Raw genomic sequence first — 15,207 nt, forward strand, 5'->3', positions numbered from 1 at the left:
CTGTATGTGAAGACAATCACTGAAAACTGTGATACTTTTACCATGATTGGCATCTTCATTTGTCTTGCTTTATGTTGAGCAAGTTGACTGTTTGGTCTTGGTGACAGCAACAAAATAAAAGATTTTTCAACCATTATTAAATAAAGTTAATATTCTTGGCTGTCTTGGAGAAAGTCTTGAGTAAATTCAGACTTGTAGTTCGTCCAAATTCTTCCAGTAAGTCCACACACAGCTGTGTTGCTGCATTCTCCTCTGAATATTCCTTGAGGACTTCTGCTGTGGCAAGTGGTCTTGGTAGGTTGGTTTAGAGAGCCTAAAATGAGACATTAAAATATTCCTGTTGGGCTTCTCAAAGGAGAGCAAATGAGCACAATGCTTTTGGTTGAAAGCTACTCCATGTTTAACTTGCTTTTCACCTGTGTGTATTCATCTGTTGGAGAATAGTTGCCCTGACAATACCCCTGCTCTGACTGGTGGTGCTTTGTCTTCTGCTTCTCACTTTCCCTCTGCCTGGCTGCTGTTGCCCACGTGCTCAGATGCCCGCCAGCCCCTGCTTTGCATGGCCCTGGGCCTCTGCTGCTGTAAGTATGACCCGTAACTACCGCAGAAAAGCCCTTCCTTGCGCTGACTTTTCTGTGCATAGTTACCCGCAGAGCCCGCCAGCCCCGGCAGCGCCAGTGGAGCTGCTTCCCCCAGGAAGGCACCGTTGGCTCTTGCCCCGTGCCCTGCTCTGCTTTAGAGCTGGTTCCTGATTTCCAGCCTGAACTCACTGATGCTCCATGACTCCCCCATGTCTGTCCTTGTCCGGTGCTGTCTGTCAGCGTCGCGCTGCCGTTGGTCCCTCCTCGGTGCACTGCACAGGCCTGGCCTGGCTCTCTCACTGACACTCTTTACTTTGGATTGTGTGGAGGCAATAAGTGATTTCACAGAAACACATCTCCTTCTGCCACGTGCCCCTCCTAGAGATCCTGAGCTGTGGCAAACTCAGGCTTAGTGCAGAGTTAGGTGCCTCTACCACTGTGCTATCGATTTCTTGATCAGATGCTTTATGTGGTAGGTTTTATTCCATATATTGCACAATAACTAATTATTGAAATAACATGAAGACCTAATTTCCTGTAGAAGTTAATCATACCATGTCATAGCTCATCATTTACCTTGAAGGTGATTTCAAACTAGGCTTTCTCCTTTTGTTCAAAACTTACAAGGAGTTCACTGGTTTTTCAGCTGAAGGCAGATTATTTTTATATTTAAGTGATGCCTTGTGTGCCTTTTAGAATTGAAAGGTTCATTTTCCAGAGGCTGTTGAGGTGAACATGCAGGCATCTGGCCTGGGGCTGTAGCAGAAAATAAAGACATTACTTTGCCTATAGAAAGAATTCCCTCTCATGTACTCAGAACAAGTTGGAAACATTTATTTTTATTTCTGTCTCAGACCAGAGAAATAACCAGTAATTCTTTTTGGTCCTTTTTCCGCTTTTCTTTTGCCACAGTTTGTGTCTTTTGCAAAAAATTTTCCTGTGTCCACATGCAGCTTACTGAAATAATTGTTAAGGGAACTTTAAAGATACAGTAGTGATTGCCTGTGAGAGGGGATTTTGAACTAGAAGGCTATACTTGAGTTTTGTATACTTTTAAACTTTTTCTTGAATTATAGATGATAAAAGCAATACATTTCACAAGATATTTAATTATAACTGTTATGTTTGACTACTTTCCTGATGAAGACTGTGATTTTTTTTTCCTTCTATCAGAGCCTTACATTTAAGGAGAAAATGACAAGCCTTAAATTTAAAGAAAAACCTACTGATTTGGAAACCAGAAGCTACAAGTTCTTGCTGCTGTCCTTGGTGAAACTGATCCATGCAGATCCAAAGCTTTTGCTATGTGTAAGTAAATCCTACTGTCATACTGTTCAGTCAGAGTGGAATTTACTTTTGAAGCTACCAAATGAGTAAAAATTAATGGTCACCTGACCATCTAGGACACTTCCTACTCATCTTTTTCTCTGGCTATGATGCTCCTGTGATTTTAAAGGAAAAAGAAACTAAGAGACTTTACAGAATCAGAGCAACACAATGAGGGGGAGCATGAAGTTCTGTGACTCTGAAGGGGAAGGTGGGGGAAGGAGAGGGGAATAGAAGAAAATTAAAATAAGGGGGTTGGAAATTAGTCATCATTTCAATGAGTACTGTCTTAGATCTTCCATTTTCTCAGGCCTGTGATGGTTTAATACAAAAATATTCCAGTTCTGTCAGAGACATGATATGCAAGGCGTGTTACGGATTAAAAAAACGAGAGATTCTCTGAAAGATCCCCAGATCCCCCTAGTTCAGCAGCAGGAGTGCTGCAGGAGCTGTCAGTAGTGTGGTCAAGCAAGGGAAGGCTTTGCAGCTGAGCCTGTGTTGTGTGTTTCCATGCAGAACCCCAGGAAGCAGGGCCCCGACTCGCAGGGCAGCACGGCCGAGCTGATCACGGGGCTGGTGCAGCTGGTGCCGCAGTCCAGCATGCCCGACATCGCCCAGGAGGCCATGGAGGTGAGGGCCACAGCCCGGGGCTGCTGCTGCCACAGCCCCTCCTGCAACACAGAGTCTGTGTCTGTGTGTGCAGCATGGCTTTGGGCAGAAATACCAGGGAAAACCTCTGGCTCTGCAGTATGAGCGTGGAGTAAAGACTAAAGTGAAATGCTGTTGACACCGAGTAGCAATGAACTCTTGCTGCTCTATGGAAAATGCTTTTTATATCTTTTGTTGTTCTTAAAGCAGTTAATGAATATGTGACTGCACCTGTTTCTCTGCCTGGGCTCAGGTACTCTGTAAAGTTCTGTCTTTAAGTGAAACTCTCTTTGGCTTTAGGCCTTGCTGGTTCTGCACCAGTTGGACAGCATTGACTTGTGGAATCCCGATGCTCCTATAGAAACATTCTGGGAGATCAGGTATGTAAATTAATATATAAATGTCAGAAATAGCTGTTTTGATTTGTCTTCTCTTGAAATAGCTGTGAGTATTTTGGGAAAGCTTTGCAACAACAGGGAGTTCACGGTCTCTTTGGGCGGGGGGAAAACCCATCACACTTGACACTAATTTGGACCCTTTGGCAGTTTTAACAGAGAGTGTGAGGCCTGACGGGATGTGAAGAAGGAACATCCCTAGATGTGTTCCTTCCAGAGCAGAGTTGACACGTTGTCAGAGCAGTGTAGGTAACTCGTGCTGCCCTGTCTGTGCTGTCTCTGTCCCGGGCAGAGCTGGAGCTCCAGGCCGGGCTGCCCGCGGGGCTTCAGCTGCTCCAGGCCGCGGGCGCTGGGAAGGGTCCCAGGGGAGCTTGGCCTGTCCATGCACACTCTCACCTCTCTGTTGTACTGCTGGAAGCCCAGGGTAGTGTTTGCACAGGGTGTTCATGCTAAGTGCCTATTTCTATGTGAAATGTAGTGTAATACCTTCAGAAGTGTTGGTGTTCCATCAGAAGGCTGATGCTGAATTTCGTTTTACTGCAGTTCACAAATGCTTTTTTATATCTGCAAGAAGCTCACAAGTCATCAGATGCTCAGCAGTACAGAAATCCTCAAGTGGCTGCGAGAGATTCTCATCTGTAGGAATAAATTTCTGCTAAAAAACAAAGTAAGTGAACATTACCATCTCCCTGTTAGGATCATTAACATGAATTGTTCTCTGTTGGTGTCACTTCCTTTATTTACCAGGTTATTTTTGATTGGAAGAGATTTGGTAGCTACTCCTACATGTTCTGTTGTCTGATTTCCTCTCTGCTTTGTGAGGCACCTTGGTTAGAATTGGTACCTAAAGTTAGGTTTGGGATATTTTTTTCCCTTTAGCTGCACAGGTTGCTCTACTTGCCTAGAAAATGAATGTTTCACATGTGCCTTGTGCCTCTTTGCTTAATACAGGGAAATAGTCCTCAAGGTGAGAGAAAGGGAAGGTAGTTAATGGTAAAATACACATGCTTATGGATGGAGGAAGTTGCCTTTTGGGTCTCAGGTTCTTCTAAGTCCCAGAATTCTGACTTGCTTCTTTCTGATTTTCTTAAAGTATCAAATAATGTATTTCTTAGGAGGAAATATCAGTCTAGGATACCATTAACACAAGGTACTTGATAACACCCTGAGTGCAGCAGTGGAAAAAGTACTGTGTAAATGTCCAAGAGCTTTTTGCCTTCCTCAGATCTATGTCTTTTACTCTTTTAAAGTATCAATTGATAGATTCTTTTCCTCCCCTCTCTTTATAGCAATCAGACAGGAGTTCCTGCCACTTCCTTTTCCTTTATGATGTCTCTGGAAGTGGAACTAGTCAAATTTCTCTTGACCATGAGGAAATGATGCGCTGTGCACCAGGGGCTACCCTGAGGAAAGCGAAGGGCAATTCTTCCATAGTAAGTAATACATGCTGATAGTTCATTTTAACACTTGAGAAAAACCCTGTGGGCAAGTAGAAATTAAATTACTTTTAGAGTTAATGTGCTGGTTAACGATGATGTTTCAGACTTTACAAAGTAACATTTTTTCAGTTAAAACGTTGGCGGATATTTTTTGATTAAGATTGCAAACAGCATTGTGACAGCATATATGAGCTCTGATCCTTTTTAGGATGGCTCATTCCTACTAGAACAAAAGCAGTTTCAAACCCAGTTTGGCCAGGGCTGAAGTTTCACAGGCAATGTTCCCCAACTGGGAATTGTGTTTCCCAGGAGAGCACTGCAGGCTGCAGCGGAACCCCCATCTGCCGCCAGGCCCAGACCAAGCTGGAAGTGGCCTTGTACATGTTCCTGTGGAGCCCAGACATCGAGGCTGTCCTGGTGGCCATGTCCTGCTTCCGTCACCTCTGTGAGGAGGCCGACATCAGATGTGGAGTAGATGAGGTCTCGGTGCATAATTTTTTGCCAAACTACAACACTTTCATGGAGTTTGCATCTGTGAGCAACATGATGTCAACAGGTAAGAGTCATGAGTCAGTTAAAGTAATTTTGTACCTGGACAAAAGACTGTTACTTGTGTTTGAGTTCTTTAAACAGGTCGAGGTTCTTGATTTCATGCTGCTCTGGCTTTTCCTGGAATGTCTTAAGTTATTGGAATTGCTAGAAAGTGTAAGGAATTTGGGTGACTGAGCTCAGGAGGATTTTACAATTGTGTAACAAGAAGCTACCTTTCTGAAGACTTTTAGGGGGATATATTCCTCTTAATTCAATAATTACTTTCAAAGATCACAAATTTGATGCAGGTGGATTTTCAAAAATTTGGTTCAATGTTCTGTGCCCTTTGCAGGGAGAGCAGCTCTTCAGAAGAGAGTGATGGCGTTACTGAGGCGCATTGAACACCCCACTGCAGGCAACACAGAGGTGAGCTAACTTCTCACTTCACATGCTCTGTGTGCACATTAAAAGAACAAACACAGAAATATTGTTGCTACAAGTAGTTTTGAAGTTAAATCTCGATATATCTTATCTTCTTTCAGGCCTGGGAGGATACACATGCAAAATGGGAACAAGCTACAAAACTAATCCTTAACTATCCAAAGACCAAAATGGAAGATGGGCAGGTGACTATGAATTTTTCCATTGGTTCAACATTTTGAAATTCAAAACAAGTCTTTAGGCTTATGTATTTTAAGGCATTTGAGTTCTAACTCAGCGAACGACCTCTGTGCCCAGGTGACCGAGAGCCTGCACAAGACGATCGTGAAGCGGCGGATGTCACACGTCAGCGGCGGCGGCTCCATCGACCTGTCGGACACGGAGTCGCTGCAGGAGTGGATCAACATGACGGGGTTCCTGTGTGCCCTGGGCGGGGTGTGCCTGCAGCACCGCAGCAGCGCGGGGCTGGCCACCTACAGCCCCCCCATGGGCCCCCTCAATGAGCGCAAGGGCTCCATGATCTCCATGGTCTCCACCGAGGGCAGCGTGGAGACCCCGGTCAGCAAATTCATCGACCGCCTGCTCACGCTCATGGTCTGCAACCACGAGAAGGTGGGGCTGCAGATCCGCACCAACATCAAAGACCTGGTGGGGCTGGAGCTCAGTCCAGCGCTCTATCCCATGCTCTTCAACAAACTGAAGAATACCATCAGCAAGTTCTTTGATTCTCAAGGACAGGTGATGCACAGCTGTGTGATATTGTTCACATTTGTGTCAGTCCTGTCTTTCCCCTGGGCGATGAAATGGATCCCTGTTTGTGTTCTGTGCACACCCCCTGTGAGCAGAGTGATCATCACAGCACATGTTAATGATTACTGTGGTTGTGATTCCAGGCTTATTTAACATTCTTGAGTAGTGAACTCTTGAGTGCAGAATCTGTGAGAGTCTTTGTGGAATCCTTATGGCTGGCAGTGTTCACATATTGAATTGTGACATGTACTGGAATTCTGTTGGCTTGGTGGTAACTAGAAAAATGCTTGTCCATGAGATTTTTGAAATCTTGCAGTATATTTGGCAAATACCCTCTCTTTGGTTTTATGTGTTAAAAATTAACCAGAAATTTTCATCCTGTAGGTCTTGTTAACTGACACCAACACACAATTTGTAGAGCAAACCATTGCTATAATGAAGAATTTGCTTGACAATCACACAGAAGGGAGCTCAGAACACCTTGGCCAAGCGAGCATTGAGACAATGATGCTGAATCTGGTTAGGTAAGGAGCCCTCTTGACCTTCCTATACACAGGCATTATGTTTTAGAAGTGAGTTGGAGCCTTCTAGTTTATATCTTTCCTGCTTGTGTCCATGGAGAAGCAGCAGCTGATTTTCTGATCCTCCTTATGGTTCTGACAGCTTCAGTAATTGTGGAAGTTGTGTAGCATAAAGTGCATTGCTGAAGAGTGACTGTTTTGTTTTAAAGACCTGACCATTCCGTAGCTTGGCCCTACTGCCATAGGCATTCCTGGTTACTTTTCTGTACATTGATGTTAGTGGTTAAAAACCAGCTGAAGGGCAGATTTCTGTTTCAGTTTTACACTGATAGAAAATTTTGGCCAGAAGAAATTTGCTGCTGATGCAGAGGATTACTTGGGGCAGAGGAGTGAAGTAGCATCAAGTATTTAATTAATCCTTTTTGCTTTTTTCTTCAGGTACGTGCGTGTGCTTGGAAATCTGGTACATGCCATTCAAATAAAAACAAAGCTCTGTCAGTTGGTAGAAGTAATGATGGAGAGGAGAGATGACCTTTCATTTTGTCAAGAAATGAAATTTAGGTAAGGGTGGCATTACCTAACTGGTAGGGTAGAGTACTGTTGGCAAGTGTAGTTTTCTCTGGTTAGGTGGTTAAAAAAGAAATCAAAGCCCTGTCACAGCAGTGTTCCTGCTGCAGGGAGAGCTCCCTTGTCTGTCTTCAGAATGATTATGAGCCTGGTGCTGCATCTAAGTATTACTTAGTTTGTGGTGATACTGAACACGTGTAACAATTTAATGTGTGATACAGACTGGTGGAAAAACCCCAACAAAGCTTAAACAATCTATTTATGTGTAACAGGAACAAAATGGTGGAATATTTGACAGACTGGGTAATGGGAACATCTAATCAAGCAACAGATGAGGATGTGAAATGCTTGACAAGGTAAGGGGCACTCTTCACTGTAACAGCATTTGATTGCAGGTAGAGCTATAAGTAAAAGTGACTTGTATTTGTTACATTTTATTTTTCAGAGATTTGGACCAGGCAAGTATGGAAGCAGTGGTCTCTCTTCTTGCTGGGCTTCCACTCCAGCCTGAAGAAGGAGATGGTGTTGAGTTGATGGAAGCAAAATCTCAATTATTTCTCAAGTAAATAGTGACTTTTAACTGTTTCTCTATACAATCACTCTGAAGAGAAGCCCTATATGACCTTTATTACAAACTATGCTTTTCTTCCAGCAGAAATAATTTTATTATCCCAAGAGGAATTACCTCTTTGGCCTATTTAAAAATCTCTGCTTTGTAGGTTTATGGAAACATTTTCATTTAAAAAATAACTAGAAAATTTGGCTTTGTTTCTGCTTAATGCAGGTGTGTGTTTCAGTCATGGCAAGGATTAGCTCGGTTTGATACTGTATTTTATTTATTTTTATCCACAAAACTTAAACTCTCTTTGAAGAGATTTATTGATAGAGGCACACCAGTGTTGGGGAGAATGGGCACACCAGGTTTGGGACAAAGGGAGGTTGTTGGAGCACAGTTAAGGTTTGGGCTGTGCCATGAGGAGGCTCCTTGGGGCAGGTTGAGGTTTTGGGCAGGTCTGTTGTGTGATTGCTGCTGTGGGTGAGGTTTTGGGGGGGTTTGTTACGTGTTGGCTCCCATGGGTGAGGATTTGGGGGGTCATTGTGCCTTGGCTGCCATGGGTGAGCTTTGGGAGGTTGGTTGTGCCTTGGCTGCCATGGGTGAGGATTTTGAGGGGTCGTTGTGCCTTGGCTGCCATGGTTGAGCTTTGGGAGGTTGGTTGTGCCTTGGCTGCCATGGGTGAGGATTTTGAGGGATCGTTGTGCCTTGGCTGCCATGGGTGAGGATTTTGAGGGGTCGTTGTGCCTTGGCTGCCATGGGTGAGCTTTGGGAGGTTGGTTGTGCCTTGGCTGCCATGGGTGAGGATTTTGAGGGGTCGTTGTGCCTTGGCTGCCATGGGTGAGGATTTTGAGGGGTCGTTGTGCCTTGGCTGCCATGGGTGAGGATTTGGGGGTTGTTGTGCCTTGGCTGCCATGGGTGAGGATTTGGGGGTTGTTGTGCCTTGGCTGCCATGGGTGAGCTTTGGGAGGTTGGTTGTGCACTGGCTCCCATGAGTGAGCTTTGGGAGGTTGGTTGTGCGTTGGCTCCCATGAGTGAGGATTTGGGGGTTGTTGTGCCTTGGCTGCCATGGGTGAGTGTTGCGAGGTTGGTTGTGCACTGGCTCCCATGAGTGAGCTTTGGGAGGTTGGTTGTGCTCTGGCTCCCATGGGTGAGCTTTGGGAGGTTGGTTGTGCCTTGGCTGCCATGGGTGAGCTTTGGGAGGTTGGTTGTGCCTTGGCTGCCATGGGTGAGGATTTTGAGGGGTCGTTGTGCCTTGGCTGCCCTGGGCGAGCTTTGGGAGGTTGGTTGTGCTCTGGCTCCCATGAGTGAGCGTTGGGAGGTTGGTTGTGCTCTGGCTCCCGGCACAGGGCACACGTGACCCTGAGGCCTGTCCCCAGGTACTTCACGCTGTTCATGAACCTGCTGAACGACTGCAGCGAGGCGGAGGAGGAGGGCGCGGCGGCGGGCGGGCGCAAGCGCGGCATGTCGCGCCGGCTGGCGTCGCTGCGGCACTGCACCGTGCTGGCCATGTCCAACCTGCTCAACGCCAACGTGGACAGCGGCCTCATGCACTCCATAGGTAACGCCCCACCCGCCTGCTGCCCACCCCCTGCTCCTGCATCCCCCTCACTGCTGCTGGCTCTCTCCCCCAGGCTTGGGCTATCACAAAGACCTCCAGACCAGAGCCACCTTTATGGAAGTCCTCACCAAGATCCTGCAGCAGGGGACGGAGTTCGATACCTTGGCAGAAACAGTGCTAGCAGATCGCTTTGAGAGATTGGTGGAGCTGGTTACAATGATGGGTGACCAGGGGGAGCTTCCTATTGCTATGGCTTTAGCCAATGTGGTGCCTTGCTCTCAGTGGGTAAGTTAGTTTTATTTCCTACATTTTGTTAAAATAATAAGGCGTGAAACAAAAAGTGCCACAACAGTCTGGTACAGAGAGAATAGAGCTGTCACTGACACTAGCTAGCCTTTCTTTGTGTGTTCTTAAAAATGTACTGAATCTAAGTTCAGATCTTGGATTTTAGTTAATGTCTAGGAACGATTTATATACAGTTATATTAATAAATGCATCTGGGCTGGCTATTTATTACAGGTGGTGTGTGCTGTGATGTGGACACACAGAATTGTATTTGCTCTTCTAGGTTTTAGCAAGATGAGTTGGGCTTTGTTACACAGCAGAGTAACTGCTTGTCTGTCTGGATAACCATTATGAACTTGTAGGGCTGGATATCCTGAGGCCGATTTTTAGACAAGCAGTAGCATAGGAAACATTTGCAGAGAGATTGTTTTTGTGTAATTTGATATTTACCTGCCAGAGCCCATAGCAGACATAAAGCTTTATTGCCAACTGCTGGGTGGTTTTGTCATGGTGCTGGGGTTTCATACTTGCCTTGGCTCCCTGCGAGTCAGATTAACCCTTCCTCCTCCCTTTAAGGATGAGCTGGCTCGTGTCCTGGTCACACTCTTTGATTCCCGGCACCTGCTCTACCAGCTCCTCTGGAATATGTTCTCAAAGGAGGTCGAGTTGGCAGACTCCATGCAGACACTCTTCCGAGGAAACAGCTTAGCCAGTAAAATAATGACTTTCTGTTTTAAGGTACATAATCTCTTTTTTTTTTTTCCTCTGGTACAGATGTCTTCAACAGCAGGAAAAGTTTAGTAATATGAAAATACAAAGCTGCTTGTCTGTGGGGTTAAGCACTTGAGTAATGGGATTACATTAGATACAGGCCATACAGATTTGGATCTCAGTTTGAGTTAGTCTCAGCTAACTTAAGTTAGTTTAAGGAGTTAAGTTTAGGGAGTTTTCTTTTTGTGTTTTAACATTTCATGAAGTGAATCTCGTAGAACACTTATGCTCAGGCCCTTAAAAAGTAGGTATCCCTCTGGCACTAAATTTTTGCCTTTCTGACTGGTTCAATTGTATGAGTGATTCTGGGCCAGTGCCAGCTGGAGGACTCTTCCTGCTAAATTCCGAGGTCTTGTTTGTGCTCCCATTTCAGTTTAAAAAGTTGTGTACAAACAGAGGTGAAGTGTGGAGTCAGTGCTCTAAGAAAGAATGTCTGCTGGTCAATGTAGTTGTTATTTTTCTCTAATTGGAAATTAATTAAAATACCTGTAGAAATTGGTCTTGGTTGTGTTCCAGAGGTGAGACTATAATACACAAACCCGAGTTTTACAGGAATTTGGCTTATGCCAAAACAGCCCAAGTGTTTTCAGGCTGCTGAAAGCTTCCAGAACTTTGCAGCATTCCTGTGTCAATCCGGGCTCTGTCCCTGTTCCCCTGCACACAGGTCTATGGTGCTACATATTTGCAGAAGCTGTTGGAACCCTTGCTGCGGACTGTGATCACATCCCCGGAGTGGCAGCATGTCAGCTTCGAGGTGGATCCAACAAGGTTTGAGATTCAGGGCGAGCAGCAAATGTATTTATTTGTAAACATGATTCCCACTCATTGTCTGTAATAGGATTCCTTTTTTCTTGTTGCAGATATTTCTCTCATGCTTCATACTGTTGTACCTCTCACTTTTCCAGACACATTCATTGTCTCTGCAGCCCTCTTGCTCTGTTGCTTTAAATTATTTCTAACCCTTAGAAAAATCAAAAGTATTCATCTCTTTAGTAGCTTATCCAAAGATAGGCCTTCTAGTGAATGCTTTAACCATCAACTGTGTCTACCTCAAAATTCCTTTCAGATAAACCATCATGAACTGATAATGCAGTTTTCAGTTGGAATTGTGCACGCATGTGTTTGGATGAAATGGTCTGAGAGAATGCCACCTTCAGCTGTCTGTTCATTACTGAGTTTTACATGGCCTTTTATTTGTACCTTATGTGGTTTAAAATAACGATGGAAACTTTTGTGTAAAAGATCCCAAGTATTTCCATAAGAAAAAGGGGAAATGAGGTTCTTACCAAGGATGTAAGTGCAGCTTGTGTTGTGTTTGATGGCTGGTCATACATGTGTGGGTCTGTTTCAGGCTGGAGCCCACAGAAAGCCTTGAAGAAAACCAGAGGAGTCTCTTGCAAATGACAGACAAGTTTTTTCAGGCAATCATTAATTCCTCCTCGGAGTTCCCACCCCAGCTGCGCAGTGTGTGCCATTGTTTATACCAGGTATGCCTGCAGTGCTTGCTTGCCCCTAAGCTTGGGGTTGGTTTGTGAAATTCCAGCACTTTGGAGCTTGGTGCTAGACACAGGGGCGTCTCTAAAGGCTCTTTGGATGTTTGATAAGTAACACCAGTCTGATCACTGGGCTAAGGGGTGTTTTAAGGCTTGTGTTTGCAGCCAGGAGGTGACTGAAGGTGCCCAGGTTCCCTGACCTCCATCCCCAGCTCCTCTGCTCTGTCTGTGGCTGCTGAGCCCAGTGTCCTGCTGGATCTCCTTGTGTGTTTCTGATGGATTCAGCTGCTGCTAAAAATCTGAGTAAGAGTTCCCTTGGGGCTCAGTGGGAATACAGTTTCCAGTGCAGTTGGAGCATGTCACAGAAATGCTGTGCCTGGTGGAATATTGGAGCTGTGGTCTCAGTGAGGTGCTCTGGAAGAGCTACTTCTGCTCTTTCAGCCAAAGTCTGTATTCAGGTCTAAGGCAAAGCCAAGCAAATGGATTTTCTGACCTGAGTGAACTAATGATGAGTAACTAAAATCCTGTCACATTTGCACAGGAGAAGCTGGGGTGATCAGGGCAGCTGCTGCAGTCCCCAGAGCTTGGGAGTGAGAACAGGGAATGTGTGTTGGGACTGTTGTGGTCTGGGGTTGTTCCTGTGAGCCCTTGCACTGAAGCATGTGTGCAGATGCTGAGCCTTGTTCCTCACTGAGAGCTCTCTAACAGCCTCTAAAGGCTTTTGGTTTCTCTTCCTGACAGTGGCTGTGTTTGGCTTGGTGGCAAAGTGACTTTGGGGTTTTTTGATTTGTTTGGGTTTTGTAATCAGGAAATGAAGTGGGCAGATTGGTCTCCTTCATGGCCACAGTGTCACAGACATCAACTAGAAGAGTATTTGAGTGTTACTAAAAATATCACACACAGCCTTGGTTGTTTCCTCTGTTATTGGATGTTGCATTCTCCCACACCTCATCCCAGAACTGGGTTTATATGCTGTTTCCAGGATGTGTCAGATTATTGCCATTTCAGTGCTCCATTGGTAGCAATTATTTCTGTGCAAACCATTGGTAATTCCTTCATGAAATGGAATTTTAAAAATGTGCTCACCAGCAGCCATTCCCACAGATTCTTCTATGGAAGCCTTTCCAAGTGTGTTGGCTTTATTCTTGCCTTTACTGTCTGTGGTAATAAGGGTAATTTGTTCCCAAAAGAGATTATTTACTGGCAGATATACAAGTGGTATTAACTGATATTTAGCTTCAATATTTACTACTTTAACTGTTTCTAGTAGCAACTAGATTTCTGTACAAGTGTTTGACTAACACTATTTGTGATGAAGATTTTGTACTTAAAATTTCAGGGAGTTTTGAGGTCTAGCCTTTATCTGAAAGAAAGTACAACCAGGATCTGATGTGGGGGCATTAATCCATTTTTATTGTAAGAACCAAATAGGTGATTTTTATAAGATAACTTCCCTTTTAAAAAGGTGAACGTGTTCCATCCCAAGCACTAGTGTGAGAGTAAATTATACCGAATTTTGTGGTGGTTTTTTCATGCTTGGAGTGTTAAAGTAACTGTGCAAAGAATGCTCACCAGATGTGTTCTGTAAATGATTAGTAGCTAGTTTTAATCACTGTAGCAAGCTCACAGAAAAGGTGTCTTTGGTTGGATATTGGTGTCTTTGCTGGCTGGTGTTTCTGTTTGGGAGCAGAGCCCAGTGAGTGTTTTCCTCTGGGACAGATTCACCTGGCTCTCACAGGTAATGTATGTTCAGGAGTGTGGGGTGAGAACAGGCATGCTCACAGTAACTCCTGCAGAGCATCTGTGCTGCCTCTTCCATCCAATGCCCACAAACACCTTGGGTTTTCTTGTGAAAGCAGGGTGGAAACTCTCCTCTTGCTGCAGTATGCCAGTGAATAGAGTGTGTGTGCAACTGCTCCAGGAGCCACTCATGGAAATGGCCCAGGGAGGGCTGGCAGAGGTGCCAGTGGTTAAATGTCCCCAGGTCCTGCCCAGGTTCAGTTCAGCGTGCTTAGCAGAGGGTTTTCCTGGCTGTGCTGGGTGGGGTGTTTGCTCTCCATCCTGTTCCATCCTGGGCTCTGGGAGCTCTCAGTGCCAGAGTGACCCTCTGCAGGTCCTGAGTGCTGCAGGCTGCCTGGGACCGGCCCTGGGTGCTGCTGGAGGCTCCCAGGCATGCCCAGCCCTGTCCCAGCTCCCAGGAGTGTTGCTGCCTCTGCCTGGGGAGCAGCACGAGGGCTGGGGCTTTGCTCAGGGCTGCTGCAGTAAAACAGAACTGGGGCCTTGGTGGTGGGTCCCTCTGCATCTCAGTGAAATGCAGAAATAAGCACAAGCAAGTCAGATCTCTTGACTTGGAAATCTCTAATAAATTAACTGTAGGCTGTAGCTTCTTTCTTCCTTTGTCCAGAGAGTGTTTTATGGCAGTTACCTCTCACAGTGTAATAACCCTGATGGTTCACAGGTCTAACCAAATTGAAGGACACACAGAGAAACATTGGGAAGATTTAAAACTCTAAATTTAATTTAAAAAGCAATATGTGTTTCAAAGGTATAACACTACTATTTGTACTGTTGAAATTATTTGGGGATGGTAAAATACATTTGAAAGCTGAATACACCATTTAAGGCCCAAGATTGTGTATCATGAGCACATTGATGTGGTTTGACTTTTAATCTAGCCAGAAATAGTAGAAATGATTGAAATTCAACATTTGCTTGTTTTGTATTTAGTGCTTTGTAAATAAGATGTAATAAAACTGTGGAATAAAAACTCCATCATCAGTCTTTAGTTTATATATTTCATTTTCTGTTGGTTATGTTTGTTACATTTTACTGTGTAATTTATGTACAAGTCAACATTGGTTTTTTGTTGCTGTATGTAGTTGGTGCTGTGACTTGTTTGTGCTCATCTCTGTTCTGTAGGCAACTTGCCACTCTCTACTGAATAAAGCTACCGTAAAAGAAAAAAAGGAAAACAAAAAATCAGTAAGTTTGGAGACCTTTTTATTAGCCATTTCTTTCAAAGCACAACAGAAATCTTTTGCTGTTTGTTCAAAATATCTTCACTTCAGTCTATTTGACCTCACTGTAAAATCATTCTACTAATTCTGGCACAAAATAGCTTTCATTTCAATTAACACTGGAATTAAGTTAGATTTAAAATATTCTCTGTGTGCCTATTTGAGTAAATGAGACATTTTTAACATTACTGCTTAGTATTTAATATTCTGACTCTTCTAGTCTTGCCACCATCTTCAAATTAAAAAATTGTGGAAGAAAAATGTTTCCTTTGGTTTTGAGAAAAATCTGGGTCTGTTGAGCTGCTTTAACACTCTGGCAGATAACCTG

General features: G+C 44.5%; 1 protein-coding gene across 3 annotated transcripts in view; it reads left to right on the forward strand.

Moving 5' to 3' along the window:
- NF1 (neurofibromin 1) overlaps positions 1 to 15,207 on the forward strand; it is a 76,461-nt gene that overhangs the window by 18,280 nt on the left and 42,974 nt on the right. For 2 of the 3 annotated variants that reach the window (XM_077188759.1, XM_054646737.2), the window contains exons 13-31: positions 1,755 to 1,889; positions 2,424 to 2,537; positions 2,856 to 2,935; positions 3,494 to 3,617; positions 4,240 to 4,383; positions 4,699 to 4,945; positions 5,273 to 5,346; positions 5,463 to 5,546; positions 5,659 to 6,099; positions 6,496 to 6,635; positions 7,071 to 7,193; positions 7,472 to 7,555; positions 7,645 to 7,761; positions 9,132 to 9,313; positions 9,387 to 9,598; positions 10,175 to 10,336; positions 11,034 to 11,137; positions 11,721 to 11,856; positions 14,782 to 14,844. In XM_077188759.1, the coding sequence (XP_077044874.1) occupies positions 1,755 to 1,889; positions 2,424 to 2,537; positions 2,856 to 2,935; positions 3,494 to 3,617; positions 4,240 to 4,383; positions 4,699 to 4,945; positions 5,273 to 5,346; positions 5,463 to 5,546; positions 5,659 to 6,099; positions 6,496 to 6,635; positions 7,071 to 7,193; positions 7,472 to 7,555; positions 7,645 to 7,761; positions 9,132 to 9,313; positions 9,387 to 9,598; positions 10,175 to 10,336; positions 11,034 to 11,137; positions 11,721 to 11,856; positions 14,782 to 14,844 (2,766 nt within the window). The remainder of the gene's footprint in view (positions 1 to 1,754; positions 1,890 to 2,423; positions 2,538 to 2,855; positions 2,936 to 3,493; positions 3,618 to 4,239; positions 4,384 to 4,698; positions 4,946 to 5,272; positions 5,347 to 5,462; positions 5,547 to 5,658; positions 6,100 to 6,495; positions 6,636 to 7,070; positions 7,194 to 7,471; positions 7,556 to 7,644; positions 7,762 to 9,131; positions 9,314 to 9,386; positions 9,599 to 10,174; positions 10,337 to 11,033; positions 11,138 to 11,720; positions 11,857 to 14,781; positions 14,845 to 15,207) is intronic. The other variant, XM_054646738.2, reaches the window with a different exon arrangement.

This window comes from Agelaius phoeniceus, chromosome 20 (genome assembly GCF_051311805.1).
Source record: "Agelaius phoeniceus isolate bAgePho1 chromosome 20, bAgePho1.hap1, whole genome shotgun sequence".
NCBI classification, from domain to species: Eukaryota; Metazoa; Chordata; class Aves; order Passeriformes; family Icteridae; genus Agelaius; species Agelaius phoeniceus.